Source organism: Panulirus ornatus, chromosome 48 (assembly GCF_036320965.1).
Source record: "Panulirus ornatus isolate Po-2019 chromosome 48, ASM3632096v1, whole genome shotgun sequence".
Taxonomy (NCBI): Eukaryota; Metazoa; Arthropoda; class Malacostraca; order Decapoda; family Palinuridae; genus Panulirus; species Panulirus ornatus.
This window is the reverse complement of record NC_092271.1, coordinates 13,301,110-13,323,076: the sequence shown is the minus strand read 5'-3', so window position 1 is coordinate 13,323,076 and position 21,967 is coordinate 13,301,110. Positions and strand designations below refer to the sequence as shown.

At 40.9% G+C, this 21,967-nt stretch overlaps 3 protein-coding genes across 6 annotated transcripts in view; 2 read left to right on the top strand and 1 right to left on the bottom strand.

The window, feature by feature from the left end:
- Nucleotides 1-3,098, top strand: part of LOC139764100 (protein-L-isoaspartate O-methyltransferase domain-containing protein 2-like) — a 55,621-nt gene extending 52,523 nt beyond the window's left edge. For all 4 annotated transcript variants that reach the window (XM_071690594.1, XM_071690595.1, XM_071690597.1 and 1 more), the window contains exon 6: nucleotides 334-3,098. The gene's annotated coding sequence lies outside the window, so the exon portion shown is untranslated. The remainder of the gene's footprint in view (nucleotides 1-333) is intronic.
- LOC139764099 (uncharacterized) lies at nucleotides 594-3,098 on the top strand. Its single transcript, XM_071690593.1, has one exon. It carries the CDS (start codon nucleotides 594-596, stop codon nucleotides 1,440-1,442), a length of 849 nt encoding a protein of 282 aa, XP_071546694.1. The 3' UTR covers nucleotides 1,443-3,098.
- On the bottom strand, nucleotides 960-21,494 carry LOC139764101 (uncharacterized). The gene is made up of 4 exons (XM_071690598.1): nucleotides 21,213-21,494; nucleotides 10,798-10,919; nucleotides 8,764-8,856; nucleotides 960-8,318 (listed from the first exon to the last, which is right to left on the bottom strand). The coding sequence occupies exons 2-4, from the start codon at nucleotides 10,903-10,905 to the stop codon at nucleotides 8,178-8,180; spliced, it is 342 nt and encodes a 113-aa protein (XP_071546699.1). The 5' UTR covers nucleotides 10,906-10,919; nucleotides 21,213-21,494; the 3' UTR covers nucleotides 960-8,177.
- Nucleotides 21,495-21,967: the final 473 nt, after the last annotated feature.

Here is a 21,967-nt window from a genome sequence, read left to right as displayed (position 1 = left end):
CTTGTTATGAAGACATTGCAAGATAGCATTTAAGAAAGCAGCAGCTTATAATGCAAGATGGTAGGAGTGTGCAAAGAATAGATGAGAAAAATGGTGTATGTGTGCAAAGAATAGATGAGAAAAATGGTGTATTTCATTAAAAAATGGCAGTATTATTTGAGGGATGTTTAAAGACAATATGAAAGAACAGAAGGGAGGTATATGGGTAAGAAAGGACCAAGGAAGAAATAAAAACTAAAAATTAGTTTAAGGGAAATTGCTCCTTACAGATATTCAGTAAATTCAGAAATAAACAAAATCTATTTAAAAAAAAAATGTATTTCCTTGTAACAGTACTTCACTAATCAGATTTCTTTCATTTTGGAATACTCTTTTCAATAGCTGTGGTGGTACTACCAGATCTTCAGGAATTGTGTCGTCAGGAGCTTCGGTCACTCCTCCGTGCTAATATTGAGCAAGAGCACCCAGATTTGGTCACAGCTGCAAATAGACCAGTTAACAAGCACTCAAAACAAAGTGATCGTAGACAAATTCGGCGGATTGTTGTTCCCTATGTTCCTGTTCCTTTTTACGAGTCTGATGATGACCATCGGATGGTTTCAGATGATGAAAATGATGATAGGGATGATCATGATATGCTAAATGATGCTCAGCGTCATACAGCTAATCAGATATCAGCTTTTATTGAACTAGCCAGAAATCTTGCTGGGCAGAGAAGACTCGAGAGGAATAGAGAAGAAAGTGACACTAGACAAAACCAGCATGAAGGTACAGACATTGATGGATTGGAAGAAGACAGGGATGGTGAAAAAGATATAGCACACGACAGTACCAGTAATTCTGACCATGATAGCAGTCATGCTGCAGAAGCAAGACCTATGGAATCTTCAGGTTGGATGGCCATCCTTAAAGAAAAAGACATGAATAAAGACACAGAAGAAATGGTTGCAGCTAATCCTCAAAATGGTGAAGAACCATCACCATCAGTTTCTGCAGTGCCACATTCTGATCCTATACCTATGACCTCCACACCTGTGTTGCCAGTTAAGTCTAATAAAAAGCGAGAAAAGTTTGACAGTGGAGTAGGGGACGAAATTGAAAATGGAAAAGGACCTAGCTCAGAATCAGATCAAGGAGATGATGGTGACATTGACATGGATATTGATTCTACTGATTCTGATTATTCTGATAACTCTGCTCCAAGAACCAAAGTGACTCGTCTCTTAGATCCAGATGATCCTGATTGCCCTTGTGGTGGAGATTGCAGTGAGGCATTTCAGACAAGGAGAGAAGAAGAAGCAGAAACTAATGAAGAAGAAGGAGAAAGTCCCAAAGCTGTATCTGCTGCAGAAACCTATTCAATATACATGAGGGAGAAGATTAGTTTACTCCCACTCCCCCAGGCCCTGAAATTGTACCTGAATTATAATAGGGAATTGTAAGTCAGGGCTTTGTGAATCATTCTTTAAAAGAATTGTGAAAAGTCTATATATTCCCTAGTGTAAAAACTTAAGTTTTGGGCTTATTTTCTTACAATACACATCTTGGTCTTGTTGGTATAAATGATAACTATAATCATACAAAAATTTCAAATGTTATTTGTATGTACTTTCATGGCACCAGTCATGTTAAACATGGTAATGTCAAACTCTGTACATGTTGAGGTTGACTTCATATTTTGTTTACCATGTTGTATAATATGGGGTAAACACTGTATTATCCATTTTAATATCAGATGATCATAGTCCATGTCAGTTATGGATAACATCTTGTTCATATCATGAGCAAAGCTAAACATTTTCCATTCTTAAGTTGTTGAACAAAATCCTTCGATCCTGGGAGGTTGTAATGTAACTTAGAAGGAGGTGGTGTATTTTCAGTGTTTTAATTTTTCACCTCAGTTGGCTGAGCTTATGCCATGGCCTGCCGTCCGTCAGTGTCTGTCAGTTTTATATTTCAAAAAACTGTTTGCTGGATTGATCTAAAACTGCACAGATGTACTTGGGATCTTGATCAAAACTGTGTTTTACAATTTGTCAGATTCTTATGGACCATTTGATATTCTAAAAAATCAACAGGTATATTGATATAACTCGCTGAGGATATCCTCACACCTAAAGGTAGTAGCATTATTATTTTATTATATATTCCAATTTTTTCAAGCGATTTTTTAGCACTTCAAAAAAACTAACAGCCAGTTGAGCAAGTAGCCATCATTGGCTGTTTGACTTTTTTAATAGAATCATATTAGAAACTCATAGAAATATGACATTGTTTGAGATATATATAAGGTGTTTAATTTATTGTTCATATAACATGCTGAACTCATACTACTTTGTGGCAGACTGCCAGTGGAATAGAATAGTTCATTCAGAGGAATGGTTCATTCTGATGAATGTCAACAGTGGTAGTTGAAAAATGAAGGGTGTGATGGTAATTTGTACATGTAAACCCTATATAAACTGATGACAGTAGCTTTATTAAGTTCAGTACTGATTTTTTTTTTATCTGGTAATGTATACTTGGCTATGCAGAACAGAAAAGGAAACACAATACTTGAGCCAATCATGGACCAAAATTATCATCTAAAATATTTAAGGTATGGCAAGTATGGTAATCTATTTGAATTAATATTATTTATAATTACCCCAGGACCAATATCTATAGAGTCTCCTGGTGTTAACCAGGGCCTCTCTCTTAAGGCTCCTGCAGCCCAAGGCTGTGTTACTTCCAGTAGCAGTAAAGCATAGACTCATTTGGAGTGATTAGTTCTTTGATGAGATTGCATTTACAATGTTACAGCCTCCTCAAAGGACCAAAGGAGAGTTTTCTCTCGCAGTGTAACCTTGAGCAGGCGGAGTCCGGTAATATTGAAATTTATGCTTCAGTTCATTAGTTCTCAAAATATAGCTTTTTTGTAAAAACTCATATCAATGTACTTCAATTTTATTAATATACAGTAGTTGTATTGTGATACCAAAACAGTATTTGAATAATAGAGGACTAAATCCACTTGAATTATATGTTGTATAACTTTGTTAATTCCCAAAGGTTGGATTCTTTACAGCAAAATAAATTTTACTAAGTCATCAAACAAATTTTATTGATACACACATGCTCTGTAACAAGACAATGATCATAGGCAGTAGGGTCAGGCTTGAATATGACAGATAACCATAGATCAACTAACCTCAAGAAGAAAAAAAAAAGGCTCGGATGGGTTTGAACTGGTTGCTTGGTCCAGGACTTAAATGCGATTTCAGTGTTTAATACCTGGAACCCACTATACAATTTCCAGCCCAAATGGAACTGGCCATGCACAATATTCAAACATGTACAACAGCAAGGGAAAATTATTAGGATCTCTCCTTTTTTTATGATCAATTGGGGCTTTTTACCTGTTACCTAGCTGTTGACATTAATGAAATCAGTTTTATCAGAAAGAACATGGATGATCGTTTGTGACATTTACAAGTTCGTACTTTCCAGAACCTATAATGATTATTGTTTTAAATTTGGCTTTCATAAGTCGTTTTATTTACAAAACAAATCCTGTTACTTGCTCTATGGTGAAGATTTTGTATATCTTACTAGTCAGATGAATGATTTGCTGCCTCAGTTACTATGTCACTGAGGGTGGAGGGCCTCCTTTCCCTGTGATAGTCTTGCTATTTCTGGTCAGGATGATATTTTCCTTCATCTGTAACAAACCATGGGTCCTAAGAAGTTGAAGATATCCCAGGTAGAAAAGCCCCATATTCATGCTTGGAAGTAAGAAATTGTGTCCATAAGTGAGATTTCATGACATAAGTGCAAGGCTGAGTTCGTTTCCTTTGAAAAGCTTGGTCTGGTCAACCTAAGACCAGTCAGGTGACTGACTGATAACCTGAAGAAGCATGAGGTGCTGAAAAACTCACCCCCTTTCAGTTCATCAGTCATATCACGTCTCCCATGGTCTACCAAACCCAGCTATTCTGGGAGCGATGATACGATAGGGAAGAAAAAACTGATCTTGACCCTGCCAGTACATAAGGAAATCTTGCTTGTACACAAATTTTCTTGCTTCCAAGCAAGAAGGCAAGCCTCTTCTTGCTTAGACAACTTCTAAGGACCCATGATGAAAAATATCACTTGGTACAATAATATAAAAAATGACGGCGAGCAAGTGATGCAATGCAGCCTTCCTTTCTCAGTACCATATCCCCTTCACAAGCAAGTAACAGGATTTGTTCCATAAACTAAAATTGACACATGAATGGCTTCATTTTAATTGGTACTTGTTCGAATCTGTACACAGACTGTGCATGAAAGGCTTCCACTAAGGGAAAGCCATTGTGCTAAGCTCTCCGTCACAGTCCAAACCCATAGCAGGAATGTGCCTTTTGAAAGTCAACAACTGAGAAAGAAGCAAGATGTCATGGTAAGTAGGTAAAATAACCATAGAAACCAGAGCTGGAAAATGGCATGGGGTTTAGAGGCAGATTTTCAGATATATAGGTCATCAGTGGTAAGAACCATTATCTCCAAGTTCTTGGCTAAAATTATGCCAAAATAGGACATGCTGCAAACCTGTTACTTAGGGAAAGCATCCTTACTACCAGTAAGTTATTCTTGCTCTAATTAACTTCCTTTTTCTTGTGCTGAATATATCTCCTCTTTTAATTCAGATCTGTGGAGTACTTCAAAATGTGGAAGCAAAAACCTGGTTAAATTCAATGGCATTATTATTTTGAGCATCTACACTGATGTGATGATTTTACATACTTTTTTAATTAAATTTTCAGATATCATTGCTTAGGTACCTAAATTATTAAAGAATTGAGCATAAAACACTCAAATTTGCATGGCCAGCCAGGCGAATGCACTTAATCTGTCGGCTATAAATGACGGCAATTGCAAGCATTTGTGTGCTAGGTAAAGGCTTTCATCTCCTTCAGCCATAACCATATTTTCCTAAATATTTAGGTAAGAGCCTAGCGTAGAGAACTGCTTTGAAAAATACAATTTAGTGCAACATTTACAGATTGCAAGTTGAATGTTTTGAACATAAGTTGATTTCATACATTCAGGTTTGGATGCAAGGTTCCAATTCTTAGATATTTCTATATTTTTCACGATAATGTATCCACATAGTAACTAGGGGAAGCAATAACCAGACGCTAGTCACAACTCACGAGAACAGTGACCGAAAAATACCTGCATATTTGGCAGAGTGCAGCAACATGGCGGAAAGAGAAGGATAATTAGAGAGAGGTGATATCTGGAGAATTACTGAGATGGATGATTTGCGGTTCGTTCCACAATGGCTTAGAAAGAGGTGGAGAAAGAACCTCCTGAAATATATAACCATAGTGGCTCAAATAAAACCCTTACGATTATGAAATACATAGATGTCTCCCAGATTCGTATAATAGGGACAGCAACATCATAAGCTGCTTAGTACTGTGAATTTCAATTTCACAGTCCCAAATAAAAAATATTGCCCCTATGTTTTCTTTAACTGCTGAAAAAATCATAGATCATAAACAGGTAGCTAAAGCTCTCCGGTGCATCATTACATCTAGCCAAAGCGTGCCCGTGCCGGTATTTCGAGACACGAAAAAAGAAAGAAATCCACATCCAAGCATATCAGAAATTTTGGCCAAAACCTCCCAGTGCATCATTACATCTTGCCACAACCTCCTGTTTGCACCACTGTGGATGAATGTCAAGTATCTTTTGGGTGAGGATATGTTGGGAGTGTTGAATTCTTGGCTGATAAATCTTGTCACTAGTAATATGCGGGAAGGGGGCTGCAGACGGCTGAAGCCTTCCGGGATGTGTTGCGTGAGGTGTGTGCCCATTGTGGCAGTGGAGTGCTTGGTGTATGTGTAATCAGTTAACTATTTGTGATAACTGTTTGTGTAATTACCTATATGCACTGTAGGAGGAGGGACCAGGTCAACAAACATTTGAGGAGCTCAAAAGAAAAATTTACAGTCTCCAACTCTTCATTTTTCCTTTCATCTAAGATGGACACAACTGGGGCATGACCTTGCTCGTGTCATGTCGGCTATTAGTGATCTTTTTTCTGTTTATTCCCTAAATGATTATCCAGTCTCCAAGGGCCACTCCATATGTATATACCAGAAGACACAAACTTGGTAGATCTAATGTATCAACCCACTATACTGCTGGAGGGTATCAGATACGAATTTTGACACTCATGAGAAACAAGGTAGGGATTTCCCATCTCTCTTGTGCTAGCGACCATCATGCTGATGGGCATCAGTGTAACCCATCCCGGCCTAACTGCCCACTGGTTATCCTGCCGGTTGAGCGTCCTTGACTTCACAAACCAAATGGGGTCATTACTCCAGTATGAAATGAAAGTGTTGATCAAGAGCGTTATCATACCGTATTACATTACCGACTTTAGTGGATGTCTGGTACTTAATACATATCCCAGTAGGAAGACTCTTTTGTTTGACGTGTTATGGGACCAATGGAATGTAACGTCAATGGAACAGCAACTATATACGCAGAATAACCCGGTCATTATTACCAAAATAATCTGCCGCTTCGATATACTGGTATGAACAGTACGTGTTTTCTTGTTAAGGTAACGTACTCGTGATGCAAGAAATTGCAAGTGTCATCTGTTCTCTTAATCTCAATCCTTTTGGTACTCCATCAGTTCCCAGAATATCTTTATCATATAGTCGAAGTCTCCCCTTCTGGTGGAGCTTATCTAATAACACTACCCGAACACGAACACAGCTGCATTTGGCGATTCATAAATGGTATGCAATAATGACAAATGAAAATCAATTTGTTTACTCGAGTGATGGACAAGAAGTGTATGTAATACAGAAACTAAAACATTACTTCATACGAGAGTAGTGGCATTGAAATTTGGTAATCCCGCAACCTCTCACACATAATAAATGAAAATAAGAAGGGCATTGAAGCCTGGTTCTACCGCTATATTAACAAGTACACAACCAACGGCTGGGAAGGGTGGAGCATGGCATGTCAAGCGCGGCCTCGGGAACTCCCAGGGACGTCCCATGCCGCCCACCAGCAGCTGACTGACGCCACTACCAGGAAACCCTATCAAATGAAGACGCATTCCTCCCTCTTTGGGACGCACATGTTACCGATATGGAAATACGGGTAAAAAATCAGAAGTCTACAAAATAAGAAGAATTGTTAACTGAACTTTAGTTGCCAGTTACTGAAATTCTTATCCACTGACGAGTAAAATGATCAGAGAGTGGACAAAATGTTGAACATCTTAAAAGACATTCAGGCTTAATTCCAGTGCCGTGTATGACTGAAATAACGACTCTAACGAACCTGGTAGTCTGTCATAAGTAAAATAACCAACCAACAAGTGATTACCACTACGACAATTGGCAATAAAACGAGAGGACCACGTACAATTGAAGTAGCGTTACATAACCTTCCTCCACGCTGGGACGCAACTAACGTAAAGCAACAGCCAAACATGCATGGAAAGGTCTGCGGGGCCTCTGTGGATGGGGATCTGTGGTTTCAGTGCATGACACATGACAGCTAGAGAAGAGATGTGAGCGGATGTGGTCTTTTTGTGTGGCCGCTACTTCCCTTGCCAGCGACGAAGTCCCAGGAAACAATATATACATAAACGCTCATACACGTACATATACATACATATCAACATATACACATATACACAGCCATATACATATAAACACACGTATAAACATTCTCAGCGCCACCATGCGCCACAGGACACAGTATCGCCACCCCCTGCGTCAGCGAGGTAGCGCCAGGAAAAGATAAAAAAGGGCCACATTCGTTCACACTCATTCTCTAGCTGTCACGTGTAATGCACCGAAATCACAACTCCTTATCCACATCCAGGCCCCACAGACCTTTCCATGGTTTACCCCAGACGTTTTACATGCCCTGATTCAGTCCATTGACAGCACGTCGACCACGGTATACCACATAGTTCCAAATCACTTTATTCCTTACACGCCTCTAACCCTCCTGCATGCTCAGTCCACGACTGCTCAAAATCTTTCTCACTCCATCCTGCCACCTCCAATTTGGTCTCCCGCTTCTCATTGTTCCTTGACTACTACTAGTACTACTCAATGCTCCGGTAGATTTGACAGAAAAATTCAGTTAAAAATAATGCATTTTGAATATCAGAAGTATGCTAAATCAAGGGGTAAGTAAGCAGCCATCGACCAGGAAGGTGTATTACCGGTATTACCCGCCTGGGTATAGGGAGGGTCAGTGACAGCTGCGTAGTGAGCCAGCACTTCAGTGGTTGGCAAGCTGCACTCCTGCAACCAAGGGAGATGATCATTGATATGATCACATCTCACCAGCAACATACAATCATTAAAACAAAGCTTGTGACTGGAACCACAGTATGGCACAGAATTCAACTAACACATAAGCGATTAATGATGAGTGAAAAATGAACAAAAAATCCAAGGAAGAGCCATGACAAAAGGTTTTAATCTCATAAGTGGGGATGTTAATAGCTGCGCCAAATGAAGATACAACTCAGGAGGTCAAACAGACTAAATAAACTAAGGTACTAATTTTCTTGAAATTTACTAAGTGAATGGTTAAATAAATGAAGGAGTACATAAATGCTGCAACATACTTTAAAGAACTTATAGTAAAAAATGTAAAATTTAAGGGGTGAAGGTACATTGTGTGTAAAATCATCACTATGAAAATAAACAGCATCTTTATAAAGCACAGAACATAACTACTCACACTGTCTCCTGCAAAACAGGTTCCTCCAAGAAAATCTGAGAATTGCTTTATAGTCTTGAGAAGAGCATCGAAATACTGCTGCTCCTTAACATTCTGATGGATAAGAAAAAAAAATTACCAAATCATAATACACTAATGGAAGCAGCCATAAGGACTGTGATATTCCTATAACATTTGTATTGTGCCATACACAGACACAAGAGAACATTTCTATTTAATTATGTGAAACTATCCTTATGTATATACTGTACGGAAGACATATCACTGGAGAATGGAATATCATAACAAATGTGTACATATTTGGCACAGAGGTGCATACAGACCTACAGAACAAAAACAACCACTAGTGAATGAGTATTAACTAGTGGTTTGGCAACATGTCTGCAGATACCTGTTACCCATATTCAGTCGTTTTCATCTGCATTCGTTCGTGTTTCATGAAATCATAACAATAACGAAGGTGAAAGTCTGTCACTGGTAATAATGATGTTGCACTAAACAGAAATGTCTAGGGAAGAACAGTTACTTGTAAGTGTAAAACAGATTTATTGTCATCTGTAGGTAATCAAACAATAGAAAAAAAGAGGAAATGCTATTGGTGGATGACACACGTCACTGTCTCAGAATATACTAGAGGCGAGACATTCTGAAAACGTCTGCAGAAAGTCATCAAACTGAAATGCTAATCCAAATTTTGGTCCTCCAAATTAGTAAAGAATTGGAATGATATGGTATACAGGGATGATCATGCTGTCAACGGACTGAACCAAAGCATGTGAAGTGGCAGGGGTAAACACCATGGAGCGGTCTGTGAGGCCTGGTGATGGATGGGAGGCTGTAGTGTCATGTCGTGTGCAATGCTCGTGAAAAGAAAAAAATAATGGATGGGAGCAAATGTGGTCTTTCCTCATCTGTTCCTGGTACTACCTTGCTAATGAGAGAGAGAGAGAGAGAGAGAGAGAGAGAGAGAGAGAGAGAGAGAGAGAGAGAGAGAATACCTAACAACGAGTACCTATAACGAAACTTAATCCAGAATGGCAGGGCTAACAAAGATCACACGTCTTGCTTGATCTAAAAGCCTATCCTCCGCAGCTGCTGCCACCTGCAGCACTGCCAAAGTACTAATTCTTGTTTCTGCTAAGATTGATTTCAGCCATGTAACAAGTTTTCTATGTTTCTGTAGTTCCGTGTATGCCTCATCTTTCCAGGCAGTACAATGAATGATGATTTAGCTTCCTGATTAGGCTGTCATATATTTTGGTCTGACTTATTTCTGATGTGTTCCTCGGTATTCTTGAAGACTGAACTCTATTCCTTCCTTGTTGAAAGGCTTTCAGCTTTAACACATTCTTTTTTTTTTTCATACATGCTCTCTATTTCCTGCATTAGCAAAGTAGTGCTAGAAGCAGACGAATAAATCCATTCTCAAGCTGTCATGTGTAATGCACCGAAACCACAGCTCCCTATCCATAACCCGGGCCAATGAACTTTTCTATGGCTTCACATGCCCTGGTTCAGTCCACTGATAGCACACTGACCCTAGTATACCACATCGTTCCAATTCACACTTAACCATGCATCCATAATTCTTATTTACTACATAGGGGAGAATAACATGAATAACTCAATAGCTTTTTTTCTATTCATTACCTACATCAATCATAGAAACCATTACCATAAAGCTTAACGTCAGTCCCATGCGAATGGGAACCAGTGCATTTCACTGGAGATCTCATTTTCCTTTGAAATTGCCTTAAGCCATAAGCCACTGACTATTCTCGACCTGCTTACCCTTAGTGCGCTCCATTGCGTCTTAGCTTGTTTCTGGTTATCTCTAAAGAAAACAGTTAGCACTCTTAACTGTCAAAAGTATTCAAGCCCTCGATTAGGTCTGAGGAAGTTTTTAAAGGACCAAGACTGGCCATGCCAAGCAGATGTTTGAAACAACAGCTTATCAATTTATGTTACAACCACCCAGCCATATATCATACGTTCTTTATGAAGAATTTGGTGAATAACTACAAAATCACTTACATTTGGAAAGTCGATACCCAAGGTGAACTTGTCATCAATCCAACGCGACTTGCTGTAGTCTGGTGCAGGACCACATTCAAAGTATGTCTTCAAATTCTGTGCCGACATATTCCAGCAAAAGTCTGATTGGTTGGGCCAGCAGGAAAAAAAAAAAAAAGTAAGTAAACTGAAAAAAGGCAGTCATAAAAACAATGTCAACTCTTCAACGGGTAAAAAATCAGTTATACATCAAAGTGCAGCAATATGCACTCAATGGAAAAATAGTTTTATATGGAAAATACAAAGGGTTTTAAAACTAAAAATCTCTTAGCGTATAAGCAAACTGAAATTTTCACAGACTCCTCATCACCCCCTACAGACTACAGATTCGGCCCCTATCTCCAACACCCTTGCATTTACATCCCTCATCATCCCGCCATGGATACACATCCCATCCAGTACCCCTAAATTATATAAAGTACCAAAATACCACCAAAATTGGACATTGCAATGAAGACGGTGAAGTATACATGTAACACTGCAGAAGCCTCAGCTGAACTATTATATCATCTTTGTTTATAATGTATCAACTCTTTATTTTAATGTATTTATATGAATATTTTTGACAATGAAACCAGACTTCCTGGTCTGATCATGGCAGTTTTAAAATTAGAGAAGAATTTCTCTCTTATATGTTAGAAAAAACGACCAAAAACCAAGTGCTACAAACATTAACAGGCACAGAGAAAAATAAGAAAAGGATTGTAGGAAGATGTATGTATACAGAATTAGAACAAATTCTACCTGCGGCTGAGCCTTACATATAATACTATCTATACATGCCTCATACGTAAGCATTCTTGCTATAAATGCCACATACGCTAAATACCCTTGCTATACATGCCTCATAACTAAATATCATTCCAAACTTGACCCCCTTGCCCTTTGCCACATCAATGTTGGTTCATTATCCCTCTTCTGCAGGTATTACTCTGGTTTCTGCTCCCGAGAGCTGGCTGCTTGTGTGCCCCCACCACTAGCTAGACCACGCAATACTCGGCAAGCTTCTGCATCACATGATTATTGTGTGGCCATCGGCAACTAAGGGTGGGCCGTTTTGATACCTCCTTCTTTCCCTACACCTCGAAGCTTTGGAACTCTCTACCTTATGTTTTTCCTAATAACTGTGACCTGGCACATTTCAAAAGACAGGTTTACACACACACACACACACACACACACACACACACACACACACACACATGTACATATTCATAATTGCTCGCCTTCATTCCCGACGCCACTCCGATCTACAGGAAACATCGCCACCTCCTGCGTCAGCGAAGTAGCGCCGGGAAACACGAAAAAAGGCCACATCCGCCCACACTCATTCTCTAGCTGTCCTGTGTAATGCACCGAAACCACAGCTCCCTATCAACATCCAGACAGCTATATAGATAGATAAAGATATCAATATAGATAGATAGATATATAAACCATACTTGACTGGTCGACAATGAAGCACACTGGATGAGTTTTGAGGTCTTAGACCCTCTTTATTTTTCTTCCCTTTAATTAACTTTTTCTCTTCGCTCTCTCAACTACCCTCTTGAATAAACCTTAACACAATTCTCACTCCTGTAATCCCTTAGGTCAGCCATCCGTCAACATAACATCTCGAGCGTTACACATCCAGTCGTTTGTTTACATGAAGGTTACGTGAAGAACTATATGCTTATATGGGAGGTTCTGATCACGGAAAAGTTCTTCATCTGGGCCAGGTCTTACCTGAAGTATTAAAAAGAGACGAAAGTGTTAAAGAAGCAGAAACAAAAGAGGAAAAATTTAGCAGTAGATGTTGCAATAACACGAGGGGCAAGGCGGAGGAGATAGGTAGGCTGCATGTTGAAATATCACAGGGAAGAAAGACAGACAGGTGGAGTTAGCATGTTCTGTGCGACATAATGAAGGAAAGGCATGTGTGGATGAGGGTGTGCCATTGTGACGCGTGTTCAAGGCCAAGCTCCTCACTTAAAAAAGAGATGGGGAGTCCGAGGGAATACCCAGTCGAAGAGTAATACAAAAAATAACTTGTTTACGAAGGAGCTGTGTAAGGCAGTGATGTCGATGACATTTGAGTCACCATGAACTAAATACCTACTGGCTGGGCGATAATCTTACCAGGAAAGCTTCGTCAGGGTTCATACTAGAAAAAAATCAACTTCACACTTTATTCTCTATATAACCATGAAGACGATGTGGTTGATTAAGGAGGGCAGAATCAACAGTTCCTTCCTGCCGTGCCCATAGAAAAATGCGGGTGTGAGGGACGTACACTGGCCCAGTGCTAGGAGGCAGTTGCCTTACGGATCCAAGCTGATCATGTCTGTTGTGCTTCTCTTGCAAGTTTATATCTAAACAATGTTAAAAGAATTCAGGTTCGCCTGGGTTAACAGTGTGGTTCATAAATGCATAAGTTCAACAACATTCAACAACGTAAGCCCGACTCGACGCGTAAGTTTGAGAGGAAGTTGGTGAGGGTGCGTAAGTCCTGCTAACGGCCCGGGATCCCCCGTCCACTCCCACACGTCCAACAGGTTTGGTCTGCTCCGCCATACTGGCGTTCTCAATATGAGGTTCCTAACTTAACGTGACGAAACATTCCGAAAACCGATGAATATAAACGATGGGTCGGGACGATTTCAGTTTTATTTTCCAAAGAGGAGTATCTTAGGCATGGCAATCTTCTCTAGGAGGAGGAGGAGGAGGAGGAGGGAAATCACGTCACAATTTCTTAAGAAGTCATCGCCCCACAGTAGGAACAAAAGCGCTAGGCTGTTGTGCTTGATTATCTATTGTACTGTACGGGCGGGAGTTTTACACTTGTGTATGTTGTGTGCACCCCATCCCTTGAACCTTCTTTACTAACATGCAGCTTTTTTAAACTTTTGTATGCTGTCTGCATTCATATTCTCATGACTAGGTTTATTCCGTTCACTCACTATTCATACTATTCGTAAACTCTACATCTTTACTGACAAGTTCCATGCTTGCTTTCGTTATGGCCACTGTTTGTTTTACCTCCACATCTTCCATTTAACTGTTTCGTGTCTTCGTTATTCCAACATCTTAAACCTAGGTTGTGATCAAATCAACTCCTACTCTTCCATGGTGGGCGAATATGACAATCCTAGCCCTTCCTGTGACTCGGCTCTCTCAAGTCATATACCTATTTTTTGTTGTCTTCCCTACCCGGACTTACTTTTGTGTGTGTGTGTGTGTGTGTGTGTGTGTGTGTGTGTGTGTGTATGGCTACCTAGATCCGTTCACATAATCCTCCCGGAGCAACTAAATCCTCCTCCAAAAAAGTCCTAGTGCGTTTGTCATCCTCCGTTGAGCAGTGAACCATGTGATACATCTGGATAAAGTTTCAGTTGTGTATCACCAGGCAAATTGTAAAACCTTCGTCTTACTGATCAGTCCACTGTTTATAAATGTCATAGCACAGGAGGAGAAACAGGCAAGGTCCCTTTGGCTCAGTAAACTTAGGTGTTGACCAATTTGTATTTGTAATATTCTCTATAACTTTCTTTACATTATTTCGCGTTTTGTGAGGTTGACATCTACCGAGCTACAAGTTCAGTAGTTAAACTTAACACGATAAACTGGCGTAATATTGATATTTAGATGAAAAAAAGAATAAAATACATTTACCAAGAGTTTTAGAGATTCCTTCTTTTTTTTGTTTTTTTTTCGGAAATTTCCGAAACAGGTGAACCAATTAGTCGGAAACTAGTATAAGGGATTACCTGGCTTGAAGTACCTAAGAATGGATTTAAATCTATTAACAGCTGTTCTTTCATCACTAAGCCATTCAGTATTTAAAGTTCATGATAGGCAAGTTTTCTTCAAAAACAAAAGTTTCTCTGCCTTTTCTGCTATGAGTCGCTTACGTCTGCATCATAGATCAAGCCAGCACCACTGAATAGTACCCGCTAGGGACGCTGCTTGGAGAACAGTAGAGATATCGGCAAGCGACCCCCGCCAGATCAGGGTAGATGCTCATCTTTTCTATCCACCATCGCAAACTGTCTTCAATTGTTCCATCAACTCTCTTTTCCTTGTGATAACCTCTCAATATCTTCCATTGCACCTTTCCTTGCCGCTTCAATATCACTACTGGAAGCTAGAATAGAGGTCATTGCTTCATCCAGTGTTGGTCATTTGTGTTTCGTAGGCTCTTCGTCGTTTTCTGTTTAGATCATCGTCTTCATTTGCCTTAGAGAGAAGAGGGAAAGAATTTACTTTCATATCTTGGATCAAGATATGTTGCAACTCTGTACAAATCTCCACTTTCGAGCCAGGAACATCTCTTTCAACATCAGCTTGCATTGTCTATGATGTTTACTACCTGTGTTGCTTTTTTATCTTACGGAGACTCGATCATTGATTCTATATCAGGTTCAGAGCCTGAAACAGGTATCAATTATGTCAGCAACTTCTGATATGTTTGGCTGAAGTGTGGTTTTCAAGGTGTCACATCACCTACTGTAGATGTTGAGTCACTCAACCACTTTGTGATATCTTCATAATGTTCTAGAACTTGTGCACACTTGGACATTATCAACCATCCAGTGGTGCTGAGGTGCTCTATTTATGGAGTTGGTTGCAGCATGCAAACATAGTGACTCCTTTATTTCTCTGTTCTTTTCCCTAAGTGCAAGGTACTGCTCCACCTTGTTGGTGTATCATGGACAACACATAGTTTGGGTTCTCTCAGCCTGTCCTGAATCTTTTTAGTTCATCTTGTGCCATCGTTGTGTGATGAAAATGAGTAGCAATGCTGCGACATTTCTGAATTATCTTGTTTATTTCATCCTGTGATGATATTCCAGTTTTAACAACTTGTATTTTATGCACAGCACAATCCAATTTATTTAAACCTCACACGCAAAGTACAGTGCACATTTGAACTAGACATGTCCCACCTCATCAAGAAACCATCAAACTTTCTAGAAATATACTCTCCTGCGCGCCGTTCTTGTAGTAGCTCTGCACCTAACACAAAAGTTCATTCTTTCAAAGTTCTTATCGATAGCATGTGCAGTTACACTCAGCAATGAAACACCTACTGAGGTATGACCACACATCAGCTGTGAAGGAAATCTTGCTGTCCAGCTTCACTACGTCAATCAATCAATCTTTTTAATTGAAAACAGAATAAAAGTTTCGCTGCTTCAGCCTGTATTATGGAACAGCTTCAAGCATTAGTCTCATTAATCCTATGTCCTCAACATGACTGATTGGTAAATCATCCTTTACTAACATTTTGCCTCACACTTATCCAGTTTCTTTGATTTAAAGTCGGAAGCATCCTACAGTTTTACACTGAAAATATTCTTCAACATCGCTTAATGTCTGACCTCAATTTTTGCAAAATTTTTTCTATCTTTAGTTTCTCGTATAACTTCTTTCTTTCTTCTGCTTCTAACCCATGAAACTGTTCTTTGTGCACCGATTTCAAATGATTTTATAAAGATGTAGTTCCACGTCCCTTTCGTGAATAATCTTTTTTTACGCACAAAAGACGCCATTGACGCCATTGTACATAAAAAAAAAAAAGGAAGAGTCATTAAGGTTTAGTAAACTTAATTACACTTCAAGCAGTGTGATCTACACAACGGCCAGTGCATGGTGACTCATATGACTCACGGCAGCTCCACCACAACACTTGATAAGAAGCGCTCACCGATGCCACTTCTTGTTTTTCAGTCTTCTATTGTATATCCACCATATCCTCTTTGTGTATGGTAAGGGTGTAGATGCGGATGTTTATGAAATCAAAATGTAGATGCGGATGTTTATGAAATCACAAATGCAGATGCGGATGTTTATGAAATCACAAATGCGGATGCAATGCTTATCACAAACACGAATGCGGATTGAAATAATGATTCGGATACCCCATACATCTCTACTCCAAACCTCGTCATACACGTGCAGGAAACCTGAAGAACAAGTAGAGCTACTTTAATTAATCAGAATATAATGCCATCATTCAAACAGCATAATAAAACTGCTTCGGGTTTAAAGTAGATGCCTTCTGGTCCATACGCCCTGTTTGTGTCCGGAGAAAAGTTATTTTCTAACCATAAGATTGCAAGAAGGATTACGGCCAGCAAGTCAGTGGGAAATGGCCTTGTTCCATCACAACACACTAGCTTCAGTTATCGGTTAAATGCACTGCCTCGACGTTGTTACTACGACTGCCAAATAACGTTAGCATGCACTCTGGTGCATAACGTTAGCATACATTCTGGTGCATAACGTTAGCATACACTCTGGTGCATAACGTTAGCATACACTCTGGTGCATAACGTTAGCATACACTCTGGTGCATAACGTTAGCATACACTCTGGTGCAAAAAAAATGAGAAATACAATCGAAGTGTGAAAGGCAGGTGGATAACAAGGACCGATCGAGGCTAGGCTACTCATCCTAGTTGATACTCGAGCCACCAGTACGTGATGCTAAGTATCTTAGTTGATACGCGATCCAGCAGCACGCGATCCTAGGCATTCTAATCGATCCCTGATCCATCAGCAGATTGTCACGTTATAGGTACCATCCTGTTTGTTTCTGAAGGATACCAGTAGGGTAGGGTGGTGGCTGAAGAGAACAGGGAGTGAAGACAAAGGGTGGAGATAGACCTTGGAGATAAAAATGAACAGCACACATTCGTCCGCTCCACGTCACTTACAGTTACTTCCAAGAGTACTGATGCATCTCACTATAATGTTAGCAGTGACGGAGCATGTTAACAGTTTAGTGCTAGCGGTGACATTTAACTCACTCCAGTGAAAAGTAATGATTCACGTCACTAAAGTTACCTGCAACTGATGGCGCACGTCATTATAATAATGTGCATGTGATGGTGAGTCCTTATAGTGTTAATATTGATGGTGCACGTCGATGCAGTCACCTGCCATTGATAGTGCACGAAGAATGTGTATCTCGAAGCAGTGATGGTGCACGTCACTATGGACACCAGACATCTGCAGCAATGATGGTGCACGTTCCTACGGACACGTGACATCTGCAGCAGTGATGGTGCACATCCCTTTGGACACACAGACATCTGTAGCAATGATGGTGCACATCCCTAAGGACACAAGACATCTGCAGCAGTGATGGTGCACGTCCCTACGGACACGTGACATCTGCAGCAGTGATGGTGCACATCCCTATGGACACGCAGACATCTGTAGCAGTGATGGTGCACATCCCTAAGGACACAAGACATCTGCAACAGTGATGGTGCACGTCCATAAGGACACAAGACATCTGCAGCAGTGATGGTGCACGTCCCTAAGGACACAAGACATCTGTAGCAGTGATGGTGCACATCCCTAAGGACACAAGACATCTGTAGCAGTGATGGTACACATCCCTAAGGACACAAGACATCTGCAGCAGTGATGGTGCACGTCCCTACGGACATGTGCCATCTGCAGCAGTGATGGTGCACATCCTTATGGACACGCAGACATCTGCAGCAGTGATGGTGCACATCCCTAAGGACACAAGACATCTGTAACAGTGATGGTGCACGTCCCTATGGACACAAGACATCTGCAGCAGTGATGGTGCACGTCCCTATGGACACGTGACATCTGCAGCAGTGGTGGTGCACGTCACTATGGGAACATGGCACCAGCAGCAGATAGCGCACGTCACTATGGAAGCGTGACAACTGCAGCAGTGATGGTGCACGCCCCTGTGGACACCAGACATCTGCAGCAGTGATGGTGCACGTCACTATGGGAACATGGCACCAGCAGCAGATAGCGCACGTCACTATGGATGGCAGACATCTGGAGCAGTGATGGTGCACGTCACTATGGACACCAGACATCTGCAGCAGTGATGGTGCACGCCCCTGTGGACACCAGACATCTGCAGCAGTGATGGTGCACGTCACTGTGGGCACGTGACACCTGCAGCAGATAGCGCACGTCACTATGGATACGTGACAACTGCAGCAGTGACGGTGCACGTCACTACTAACATTATCACTACCGCGGCAGTGATGGTGCTCTTCATTATGAAAATGTGACACCTGCAGCAGTGATGGCACATATCACTGTCCAACAGTATTACTGACAGCAGTGGCTATGCACACCACAAGACACAGATGTGTACCCTTTCCATAAAAAGCAAAGCACATCACTATACACCAGTCTTGCATGTCACAGTGAGGGCGCACCTCATTTTACGTTTTACGTCAGCCACACCTCAGGAACCTCACAGTGGACGGAAGAATTGCTAACAGTCAAAATATGACCAATGTAAAATAAATAGATCCCCCCCACAAAAAAAAAATATGAGTGCAACACAATGAAACCAGATGTGGGGTATGATGCACTCATGACGGTGCTGGGTAAATGCGAATTACAGGAGGTCAGGTGTATTGTGGGAGTGGTCATGCTGGTGAAGGAGGTCAGCTAGGGGTGCTTGACAGCACCACGACTTCCTCCGGAAGTTTGAGGGAAGGGGAAGGATCAGGTCATTTCCCGCAACCACGACGCGAGTGAACTAAATTTTGTAGTCACTGTTAATGTTTGGTCACTGGTTAAGTCAAGTGAATGATCAGTTTCTGGCAATACATCAGCCCGGACCCTAGATCTCCGGTACGAGGGATCACAGAACCTGTCAAGCAGGACTGGACGCACTCAAACCTGCCGCAGCAAACGTCGGTGTATCTGCGTTCGCGAACTTTCGTAAAGATGGTTTCTTGGCAGCACACACTGACAGACACTCAAGGAATATCTGTTCTCCTCTAAATGATACTTTCGCGTCAAGTTCACGGGTCATGATCGTGCAAAATGTGTGAAGAAATGGCGAAGGAAGTTTCAAGAGTTTGGCCTTTCCTACAAAGCTTTCGAATCAAACTCTAGATGACATGGACATTTCTCAACTCGTACACAACCACTGGTCACGTGACCTGCATGACTGGTGTCAGTGTGTATCTGCGTACATATACGCATTCAAACCTGGCGTTACCGGACGCCGTTTGCGTGGTTACGCGTGTGGTATCAAAGAACGAAAAGGAGTACAATCTCGTCTAAGGACTTTTCACTCCGAAGGAGTCCATCCTTTCCCAGCTACTGATTATTGCGCAGCCAGGAACTTGCAGGAGCCTCTAAAAAGGGGTTCTAGGGCAGTAAATATAACAAGTATTCTTGTCACCCTTCTCTGTGGACGTATTGTACCTACTGCACACTGTGCTCGCCTCTACCTATCCCTGCCTATCTTATAAACGTTTGGTCTGTGTTTGCTTGCTCAGACCTATAAAGTCTTTTAAACCAATTAAAAATCGTCTTTCCTGTGTAGAAGACCCTTCGCATTCATCATAACCAAATTCCTCATCACAACTAGTTTTTTGGGTCGACAAGATGAATGACGGAAACTGGAGGCTGATTTCTACTCTAGAAGCGCAAGATGGTATGCGGATGAAAACACAGCGGCGAGCGAGTGTTGAGAATATGTTTCTGCCTACAGAACGAAGTGTAAAGCAATATCAAGTATATCTTCATGTTGAACATGTCTAGTTTTGTGTGTGTGTGTGTGTGTGTGTGTGTGTGTGTGTGTGTGTGTGTGTGTAGGGACACAATACATACTCGTATATACAAGTTTAACAGCCGGGGTAACAGGTGTGCAAAACTCTCTCCCTGTAGCATACAACAGTAATCATGCACACAAGCAGTGTGTTAGTTAACATTGCTGACATGATTAACCGGAGGGGCCGCCCAGATTCGATTCCCGAGGGCGGCAATCTGCCCACAGCCAACCTAGCTCCTCATCCTCTCTCATAGACTTGGTCGATATATATGTACCAGGCCTAGATTGGGTATGTGTATGTATATAAGAGTGGATACACGATGTACATAAACAAGTTTAAGAGACGGAGTAACACGTAACATTAATAATACACGTAACTATGGTTGGGGTGTGGGTGCGTATGCAAATATACGAGTCAAGCATATACAGGGTTGGGAGACGGAGCAGTACGGATGTAACATGTCATCCCCGTAACACGTTAACAGTTATCATACATGCAAATAAGTCCCAGAACCTGTTCAGTAGAAACGTTTGAGTTGGTATTGTGAGGTACGAGAGTGTTGGACGTCTGTGTCCATTCCTATTGCGAAACTTCACAGAAATAGTGTAAACTCAGTTTGTTTTGCATCTTACATCAGTATCAACTCAAGTGTTAGGCTGGGTGAGGAAAACCAGCTCATACTGTATGAGATTAATCACTTCGCGTCTGAAGTATTCAGCTGAGCTATTCATGCTATCTGCCTGGACCAACAGGGGAGACAGACAGTGACAAACTTATACTGTAAATTAAAAACGGATTGTAAAAGAAACTTACAGACTGTACCGAGGACGAAGACTGTGTAGCAAAGGACAACCGCGAACCACAAGTGGTAGGACGGAGCGACGGGCGCCTGACGCTTGTAAACACCCACTCATAACACACTTCCGTAGTTTGCTCCGCTAACGTCAGTCGTTGTTCCTGTTTTCTCCCTCAATGTATACGTTACGAAGAGTTCTTTGGCCAAAATATATCTAGATGTCTTAGTTCATAATCCAAAAGATCTGCACTGGTAAACGCTCGGTTGACCATGGACCACCTGTCAGGTAAAGATTAGTACGTTCACTCCTGGTGCTCGGAGGACACTGTCCAGTGGCCACACGGTGCTGGACTGACGAGTTGTTCGTGAAAATTTGGCTTTTCGTACCTTTAGTGTATTCCATCTGGCATTCCTTTAATATATATATATATATATATATATATATATATATATATATATATATATATATATATATATATATATATATATATATATATATATAATCATTCCAGTAAGAAAGTACTGTATACATTTTGGCTGAAGGTAAATTCATTTTGTGTTTGGAGGTCTGGGGGATGGGGAATGGAAGAGTTTTGGAGGGTTTGTGGGGTGTAGCGGGTGGGGTGGGGAGTTGGTTTGAGGATAAGAAAAGTAGGAAATGGGAAGTACAGAAATGTAAAAGACTCTGATATCAACACTGTTCTTGTTTTTTTTATTTGCTGTAGTTTGATTTGTCTGTTCTTTGTTAAAGAGTCGTCGGAGTTTTATGTAA